Raw genomic sequence first — 10,197 nt, 5'->3', positions numbered from 1 at the left:
AGAGGGCGGGCCCAGGTCCCTCCCTCTCCACTCCCCTCCTCCAAGGACACTAGGGGAGTGATTAAGAACTGGTTCAGAGGCAAGCAATAGCGCCCTGAACCTACCCCAGAGAAGAGAGAGCGCGAGACCCAGCAGAACAGTACCGGCAATTTGCCACACAAGTAATACCCAAGGTAATTATAACTAAGTAAAAATGGAGGTTTTTTCCTCTAATTTCTTTGTGCATTTCACAGCACTTTATATACAATGAATTTCAGTTTCCCTCTTCAGTCCAATTAGTTTTCCCTGTTTGGTTGGGATTGCACAGCAAGAGGGGAGAGAAAAATTATTTTTTTAAAAACAGGAAAATGTGATTTTAAAACCACAAAAATTGGTAAAGGGACTTATGGGCAGGTGCAGTACTTGCAACAACTTTACTCACTTTTGAAAAAGACCAGAATTCCAATTGATGGTGTCCCTTTAGTGACAGCTCTTCTATTTGTATTGTGAAAAATTTAAACTTATTTGGCCAGAACCAGTCAGAGATGAAAGGTATTCTGCTCTTCATGTCAATTTTACTTGAGAGCACACAGCATGTTATAGAATTGGGTTTTGCACAGAGGGCGGTCAAAATACAGCGTCCCATACAAACACATATCCATTCCCTGGGAAAAGCATAGTAATCAAAAATATTTTCCTGAGCCCAAAAAGGACACTTGTCTTCTCCCAAGATCAAACCATTTCTGACCCAAGTATTCACAATTACATGTGTGCAATTTGCATGCGCAAATACCACATCTGCTCTCTCAAAATGGATAATCCTGCATGCAAGTGACCAGACAAGATCACCAAGTACCTTAGACAGACTGATTACAATAAATATTTGAACATTAGGCCTGCAACTCCATTCCCAAATTTGAACTTCTAATACTACTTAACTTTTTAGGCAAAATCCCAGTTTCTAATAAATTTAACTTCAACATCTTCACTGGAAATCCATACTAGTACACTTATTGTATTCACCACAATCTCCTAAAAGCAATGCCTCCTAATGATTACTTTTCTATATTTGCCTCAACACAAACCTTCCCCCCTAGTTCTGGTTGGCCCAGTATCCTCCAAGAGTTCAAACAGATTACATTTATGACCTTTAACTACTTTCACCACTTAATCATCTTCCCACTGTTCCGTTTAGACTTTATACGCCTGTCTTACCTTTCTTGCTCTTGCCATTCTGTAGAGCCATTTCCTGTCTCAGGGCACAAACTGAAGCTTCACGCACTAGAGCGGAAAGATCTGCCCCCCTAGAGACAGATACAAATAGAATGGATCATTTTAGGATACATTTCTCTCCATCATCTCTATTTGTGATGACATACACACAGCCGAGAGAATGCAAAAGATGCAGAAACAGTAGAACCGCTGGTGAAAGGCAAGAGTATTTGTTTAAAAAAAAATGCTGGTTATAAAAAGCATCTGAAATCAAGTTTAAGGATCTACTTCTCTCAGTAATTTATACACCTTGAGGTTGGGAATGCAGGGAATGCAGAAAACAGAGAATTTGGTACAAAGGTTACATAGTCTCACAAAAAACAATAGTTGAGTTAGATTCTCTCAGAGGATCCTACATCGCTTGGAAGATTATAAACTACAGTGCATTTGATCCTGAATAAATCTTCTGACACAGAGACAAGAGGAGGGAACAGATGGCTTATTGATTCTTCACTGAAATATGCACTCCTGAGACCCACCTAATGCATCCAGATTAGGTATTTCAGACATTAACTGTGGCTCTGAATTTATTTTGTAGACAAGAACCAAGTACAGCAGCCATTCGTAGCGTTTTTTTAGTCAGAGTTGCATCTCACAATGGATTGGCACCTGGGTATTCCCTGTCCCCATGCAACTGTCCTATGCACCTTTGCTTCCTCATCCTTCACATCTCCTTTTACTCCTTCTCTTCCTCCTACTATCTTGTTTACTCTTTTGAGGGCTGGGGTAGCTCCCTTTTATGGACACCCAACCAGCTAGTTAGCTATAAAATCCCTGTTAATAGCTGTTCTCTACTTGCTTTACCTGTAAGGGGTTAAAAAAGTCTACAGGTAAAGGAAGGGAGTGGGTACCTGACCAAAAGAGACAATGGGAAGGCTAGACCTTTTTACAATTGGGAAAAAACTCTCTCTTTGTGTCTGTTGTTGTTCTCTGGGGAAGAGGGGAACAAGGCAGCAGTTATGCTGTGAGAAGCTGAAGGTCAGGTATGAAAATCATCAGAATTATACCTAGAAATTGCTTATTTGGAAACCTAGATATGTAAGTAGATAAGAAATGTCTAGAAAGACGCAATTAGGTTTATTTCTTTTATTTTGCAAGGCTTCTGGACTCCTCTATGCTAATCCCAGATGCTTTTGTTTTGCTTGTAACTTTTAAGCTGAACCTCAAGAGAGCTATCTTGATGCTTAATTGTTTCTATTGTTTCTTTTAAGGTTTAGCAAAAAGCCTAAGTTCCAAATGTATTTCCCTTCTTTTTGGGTTTAATAAAATTTACCTTTTTTAAGAACAGGATTGGATTTGTGTGTCCCCAAGTAGTTTGTGCATGTGTTGTTTAATTAGCTGGTGGCAATAGCTGATTTCCTTTGTTTTTTTCTCAGCTCTTCCTGGGAAGGGGGATGAAAGGGCTTGAGGGGACCTCACAAGGAGGAATCCCCAAGTGCGCCTTCCTGGGTTCTCAAAAGGGGCTGGGGTTTTTTTTGCACTTGGGTGATGGCAGCATCTATCCATCTAAGGTCAGAGAGAAGCTGTGACCTTGGGAGTTTAATACCAGCCTGGAGTGGCCAGTATTAATTTTTAAAATCCATGTGGGCCCCACCTTCTGCACTCAAAAGTGCCAGAGTGGGGAATCAGCCTTGACGTGGGCTTTTTACTCTTAACTTTACTCTCTCCCCAGGCTTCACCTCCAGTTTATTTCATTTTCTACCAGCTGAGCCTGGCAGGCTGCCAGCTGCCTTGTGTTATATCTTCTAACCCCACTGGAATTACCAAGCACTTTTTCCCACAGGGCTACCTATCATCATGGATAAAAGAGGAGACAAAGCAGGCAGTCTGAGAATGAGTAAGTCTGGTCATAGTCCTATCCAAGGGAGCGTACTTCACCCCCAGTGTGGGGAATACTGAACTATTGGCCTCTGAAGGCTCCATGTCCACAAATAGTGATTAGATCAGTCTTGAACAACAGCTGGAAACAGTGCTATAAATTATTCACAAATTAACAGCTGGTACATGGCATGCAAGTCATACAAAACTAAATTTTTAATACCTTTCGCTCAAGCAAACAAATGTATTTAAGGAGTTATTTAATCACCAGATAAATCTCTTCTCTTATAAGGCATTTAAAGAAGAGTTAACAAGAACCAATAGGTCTGTACCCACTTTGTTTTACATTTATTTAAATCAAATGCAGTGGATATTGAAATTTTATTTACTCAGTATTGCAGATCTAGCAATGAGAGCTTCAAACACCTGGATACAGGGACTGAAATACTCTCCAGTTCACTGCACATTCTTTCATTACCTTCGGAGCCTCTGCCAAAATGCTTGTTTGCAAGTTCCTACATCGTCGCAGCAGATATCCTTACACTTAATTCACTCACAGAAACTATATTGCCCTTCCTCCCCAATGGTGAAGCACATCAGCACTGACATCTGCTGCATGCATCCTAACATTTGCTCCCCTCTCTCTACTTGGATGGTAAAGGGGTTCCTGCATTTGAAGTGTAGACTGAAAACGACTCAAAGTCAGCGAACTGAATTCACTATCATGAAGTGGAGAAAGGAGCAGTGGAAAATGCTACATCATTCAGATGTATAACAAAGAAAAGTCCAGCCAGCAGTTCAAAAGTTCCTCTTTCTAGTCAACTCAACTCAAAGTTAAACTGACTTAGGGGGAACAAGTTTAAGTGGCTGAAAAATGCAGTAACTTCTCACCCAACCATTTCCTGTCTCTTTCTCTTTAAAAGAAGTTGGGGTTAGAGCAGGCGTAGGCAACTTATGGCATGTATGCCAAAGGTGGCATGCGAGCTGATTTTTCAGTGGCACTCACACTGCCGGGGTCCTGGCCACCGGTCCGGAGGGCTCTGCATTTTAATTTAATTTTAAATGAAACTTTTTAACATTTTAGGTTTTTAAAATGTTTAAGATGTATTACTGGCACATGAAACCTTAAATTAGAGTGAATAAATGAAGACTTGGCACATCACTTCTGAAAGGTTGCCGACGCCTGGGTTAGAGGATAGCAGAGAGGAGGGTAAAGCTGCACAAACCTCTTTCTTTCTTCTCACCATGCTACCAGAAGGCTCTGGAAGGGGGCAGTGCAGTGGAGACCTTCTCCTCTCACTCCAGAAGATTTTGGAGGGAACAGAAAAGACACCACTCCTTCTCTATTCAGGCATTTAGATGGAGTGGAACTTCAGATTAACTCAGACACCTACTAGCCAGAGGCTGTCCTGTCACCACAAGCTGAGTCCAAGGACAGCAGCCTGCCTTTGTTAGAAATCCTAGGTGATCACCCCCGCACCTCCTTACCAACACCTGGGACAGGGAAAAATGGGAGCCTGTGCTCATTTAAAGTACCGTCATAGAACCTTGCTTGCGGGGGCTATTACAGACTAGGGGTATATCTGGGTAACACGTTGTTTTGTGACCTCCATTTTGTTTTTGTGAATGCCATTTTGTGATCGTAATAATCATTGCGACTTTCACTTGGCAGTGCCACTTCCAGATTGGATTAAGATACCCACATGGGGCTGGAAACCATTCTAATCCTGACAAGGTCAGTCTATCCTGGACACGGTGTCCCCATGCTATGGTGGGGGCACCACGAAATGTAAGTGGACCAGACTAAGGAGAGGGAAGCTAGGAAGGGCTGCCTGGCCTAAGGCCACTAACCAGCCCTCAGACTAACTGGGGGAGGAAGTGGGTGGGATCAGAGCAGGGGGGCAGCGTTATTTTCCAAAGATCCGTAACTCTCAAGTGCTTTCAAGACTAAAAGTATCTGTGGTAAAGAAACTCTTTTGTTGGGTAAGAAATTGTTACATTTTTTTTCATAACAACCACCTCCCTTTAAAAACAAAAGCCATTCATCTGCAGCTGGACTTACATAATTAAACAACTCCCTTGCTAAGCCTGTGTTACTATGGCATTAAAGCAAGGGTCTCAGAAAGATTCCATTAGATTTCTGAGGTCCCATAGCCAGATGGGCTCTAGTGGAGAACATGTCTAAGCAATGTGTGCTCAGAAGGCTGTGGCACCAATTCTGGGGGCTCAGGCAGCTGGATTGCCAGGTTCCACTGCCCAAGAAAGGTGTCAGACGTGAAGTCTGCACTAGGGAGTGTGCTTGAGAGACCCAGAGCTAAGAACAGCGATCAGTCAGGACCCAGACCAAGGGGGATTGGAATCGATTTACAGCAGTCCATCCAGAGAGGAACAACTTGTCCCAGTTTAACAGGAACACCCAGCACCCTCCATCTTTTATTTATAAATACACATCCATCTTATAGAGTTAGCTTTACAGCTAGAAAGGGTCTGGTAAGTTTCTCAGCCCTGAACTTTTATCCAGGATCTCGTCATCTCACATCCTGAATACTGCAATATCCTTTTCCTCTGGCTTTGACAAATGCAGTTTTGCCACTCTGATATCCATTCACAATGCTGCTGCAGAGATCACTTTCTTATCTGGTCACTTTGACCACATCAGCCCTCTCCACACATCCTTTAATTGACTCCTCTTTCTCTATTGCATCCAACATAAGTTGCCTATCTTTATTTTCAAGGCCTTTAATGAACTATCCTCGCTCTGCTTATCACCTCTCATTCACTATCTACTGTGATGCCAGCTTTCTTTGCCCAACTGTTAAATTTTCAAACAAGAACCGTTGTGTGCTCTCCAGTGCTGCCCCTCATGCTTCGATGGAGCTCCCCAAATATCTGCAAAGTCACCTCATTATCCTTCAACACCCTCCTTAAAACTCTCCTTTGCCACGATGTCTACACAAAACAAAACAGTTTTGGCAACAGTTAGGCCACCAATCCACTGATATCACTACCTATTATATAGGGCAATACTGTCTCCTTGTTTCCTTGTACTTTCCCATCTGTCTGTCTCCACCTGTTGTCTCTTGTCTTATACTTAGATTGTAAATTTTTTAGGGTAGGGCCCATGTTTTTGTTCTGTGTACAGTGCCAAGCACAATGGGATCCTGCCCCATGCCTAGGGCTCCTAGACACTACAGTAATAATTAAGATGGTTGATGTTGTGGTTAAAGTAATTTTTTTACACTGAAAATTATTTTTATTGCACAGTACAGAGATTAAGAGTGCAAAGTCTTTAGGGGAGCAATTATTACCTCAAAGAAATTTAAGATTAACTAACCAATCATGTCTATCTGTTTAAAGCTTTTAGGAGTTTTGCAGTGCTATGGGTTTGCAAATGACCTATAAGAGTGGTTATTAAATTTGCATCAAGTCCATCCTTTGGACATTTGTACTACATGAAGGCTCCTCAGTATAAAATATGCCTCCAACACTCCGTGTCACATACAATGCAAACATTATCCATTTCTGTGAACTAACTCAGAGAACAAGCTACGTGTACCAGTTTTGCCTACCCACTTTTACCACCTTTAACTGTAGATCCAGTTTAGAGAGAGACGTTTCACATTTTGTATCTGTGGTTCAGTGTAAACATTGCAGAAATAGAGACAAGGCAAAGAAAAAAGGACACAGTGGTCTTTGCTAAGCTACAGTAGTGTCAGGCACCACCAGACTATTGTGCAGGAAGAGGAAGCCTGTACCATTTGCAAAGTCTTAGCAAATCCCTGGAAAAACTTCAAGTGTAAATGATGGAAACAGAGGGCATGGCGTTTGAACCCTGAGAGTCAGCAAGTCGAACGTTCCTGTTAAAAATCATGTAAAACACATTAACATGAGTAGGACATTTCTCACTGCACGCATCTGAGTTAAAAATAGAAGACACTCACGTATAGCGATCACAACGTTGATCATAAGCAATTTCTTCAAGGTTTACATCAACATCCAAAGGGGGTCGGGTACCATCCTAAGGAGTTGGGGGTGATGGGAGAAGAAAAGAAATGGTATTTTTTTAGAATAAGAAACCCCCAAAGTGACTATCACACAAAGATCATGTTGTGGTCAGGCTGTACAATTTCCTGAGACTACAGGGGTGGGGGATTAGTACACCTCAGAAAAGGACAAGAATGAGGACCAGGTCTGCAGAACCACTTGACACTGAATTGATTCAGAAAATGCTGCTGAATTCCAGTGCTGAGGCTAGCTGAGTCAAGGTCTGCATCACCCTTACAGAGAGGAAGAGTATCAGAGGGGTAGCCGTGTTAGTCTGGATCTGTAAAAGCAGCAAAGAAGCCTGTGGGACCTTATAGACTAACAGACATTTTGGAGCATGAGCTGTCGTGGGTGAACACCACTTTGTCAGATAGTGGGTATTCACCCACAACAGCTCATGCTCCAAAACGTCTGTTAGTTTATAAGGTGCCACAGGATTCTTTGCTGCTTTTAGAGAGGAAGAGGACTGTCCAATTATGCTGTTCACAATTCAAGAAGGATGCTGAAAAACTGGAGAAGATTCAGAGAAAAGCTACATGAATATAGGATTGGAAAATATGATTTATAGGGAAAGACTCAAGGAGCTCAATCTATTTATCTGATCAAAGACACGGTTAAGAGGTAACTATCGCAATCTGCAAGTACCTACATGAGCCACAGAAATTTGATAATCGGAGCGCTCTTCAATCTACCAAACAAAAGTATATAACAAGATCCAATGGCTGAAAGTTGAAGCTGGACAAATTCAGACTGAAAATAAGTTGCAAATTTTTAATAGCAAGGGTAATTAACCTCTGAAACAATTTACCAAGGGTTGTGCTGGATTCATCATCACTGGAAATCCTTAAATAAAGATTTCCCTCCAAAACATATATGCTGTAGTTCAAACAGGAATTAATTCAAGGAAATCTACGTCCTGTGTTAAGGAGGAAGTCAGATTATTACAGCTGTTCCCTCTGGTCTTAGATTAATGTAAAGCAGAGGTGAGCAAACTACAGCCTACAGGCTGCCTCTGGCCAGTGAGGCATTTTAATCCGGCCCTCAAGCTCCCGCCGGGGAACAGGGTTGGGGGCTTGCCCCACTCCATGCATGCTGTGGCTCCACATGGTTCCCGGAAGCAGTGGCACATGCCCCCTCCAGCTCCTACGCGTAGTGGCAGCCAAGGGACTCCACACACTGCCCCCGCCCTAAGCGCCGCCCTCGCAGCTCCCATTGGCTGGGAACCGTGGCCAATGGGAGCTGCAGGGGCAATACCTGCAGACGGAGCAGCATGAAGAGCCGCCTGGCCGTACCTCTGCATAGGAGTCGGAGGGAGGACACGCCACTGCTTCTGGGAGCTGCTTGAAGTAAGTGTCACCTAGAGCCTGCACCCCTGACCTCCTCCTGCACCCCAACCCCCTGCCCCAGTCCGGAGCCCCCTCCCGCACCCTGAACTCCTCATCTCTGGCCCCACCCCAGAGCCCGCACACGCAGCCCGAGCCCTCACACCCTCCCACAGCCTGGAGCCCCCTCCCGCACCCTGAACTCCTCATCCCCAGCCTCACCCCAGAGCTTGCACCCCAGCTGGAGGCCTCACCCCGCCCCCCCCCAAGCCCCTGCCCCATCCTGGAAACCCTTTCTTCACCCTGAACTCCTCATTTCTGGCCCCACCCCAGAGCCCGCACCTCCTAGCCAGAGCTCTTATCCCCCCTTCCGGGCCCCCTCCTGCACCCTGAACTCCTCATTTTTAGCCCCACCCCAGAGCTCACACCCCCAGCTGGAACCCTGACACCCTGCCCCCCTTCTACTCCCAATTCTGTGAGCACTAATGGCCCGCCATACAATTTCCATACCTAGATGTGGCCCTTAGGCCAAAAAGTTTGCCCACCCCGATCTAAAGTGTTGCAGGACTATGGTGTAAGCCCGTGTATCTACTTCCTCTCCTCCTTTAAACAGATATTCTTAAAGCAGGGTGTAGGGTCGACAATATTGGTTAGCCAAACGTTTTCCAGCTTTCTTTAAAGAGAAAATTTTCTGGGGAAGAAGTAGATTGAAATCAAATAATGGAGAAATGTATGCAGCATAGTTGCAGCCATGTTGGTCCCAGGATATTAGAGAGACAAGGTGGGTGAGGTAATATCTTTTATTGGACCATTTTCTGTTGGTGAGACAGACAAGCTTTTGAGCCACACAAAGCTCTTCTTCAGGCCTGGGAAAGGTATTCCCAGTGTCACAGCTAAATGAAAGGTGGCAAAGATGGTTACTGACCTTTGTAACTGTTGTTCTTCGAGATGTGTTGCTCATATCCATTCCAATTAGGTGTGTGCGCACCGTGTGCACGTTCGTCGGAAGATTTTTACCCTAGCAACTCTCGATGGGTCGGCTGGGTCGCCCCCTAGAGTGGCACCGGATATATACCCCTGCCGACCCAACAGCCCTTCAGTTCCTTCTTGCCGTCTGCTCCGATGGAGGGGAAGGAGGGCGGGTTTGGAATGGATATGAGCAACACATCTTGAAGAACAACAGTTACAAAAGGTGAGTAACCGTCTTTTCTTCGAGTGCTTGCTCATATCGATTCCAATTAGGTGACTCCCAAGCCTTACCTAGGCGGTGGGGTCGGAGTGAGATGTCGCAGAATGTAGTACTGCTGAACCAAATGCTGCATCATCTCTGGACTGTTGAACCAATGCGTAATGCGACGCAAAGGTGTGGAGCGAGGACCAGGTAGCTGCACGACATATCTCCTGGATGGGTACCTGAGCGAGGAAGGCGGCAGATGAAGCTTGAGCCCTGGTAGAATGTGCAGTGAGGTGGCTCATTGGAACATGAGCCAAATCATAACAGGTGCGGATGCACGATGTCACCCAAGATGAAATCCTCTGGGAGGAAACAGGTAGGCCCTTCATTTGTTCTGCCACTGCGACGAAGAGTTGAGGTGTTTTACGAAGGGCTTTGTTCGCTAGATATAAAATGCGAGTGCTCTACGGACATCTAAGGAGTGTAGTTGCTGCTCCTGCGTGATGAGTGTGGCTTCAGGAAGAAGACCGGAAGGAAGATATCCTGGTTGATATGGAAGGCCGATACCACTTTAGGGAGGAAGGTCGG

General features: G+C 44.5%; 1 protein-coding gene across 2 annotated transcripts in view; it reads right to left on the bottom strand.

Annotated features, from left to right (window-relative positions):
- The window catches only part of NVL (nuclear VCP like), an 84,221-nt gene that overhangs the window by 19,130 nt on the left and 54,894 nt on the right, over positions 1-10,197 (bottom strand). For both annotated transcript variants that reach the window (XM_032781723.2, XM_032781722.2), the window contains 2 exons: positions 7,011-7,087; positions 1,195-1,283 (listed from right to left, as the gene is read on the bottom strand). In XM_032781723.2, the coding sequence (XP_032637614.1) occupies positions 1,195-1,283; positions 7,011-7,087 (166 nt within the window). The remainder of the gene's footprint in view (positions 1-1,194; positions 1,284-7,010; positions 7,088-10,197) is intronic.

The sequence above is a fragment of the Chelonoidis abingdonii genome, chromosome 3 (assembly GCF_003597395.2).
Source record: "Chelonoidis abingdonii isolate Lonesome George chromosome 3, CheloAbing_2.0, whole genome shotgun sequence".
In the NCBI taxonomy this organism is placed as follows: Eukaryota; Metazoa; Chordata; order Testudines; family Testudinidae; genus Chelonoidis; species Chelonoidis abingdonii.
This window is presented reverse-complemented; position numbering and strand designations above follow the sequence as displayed.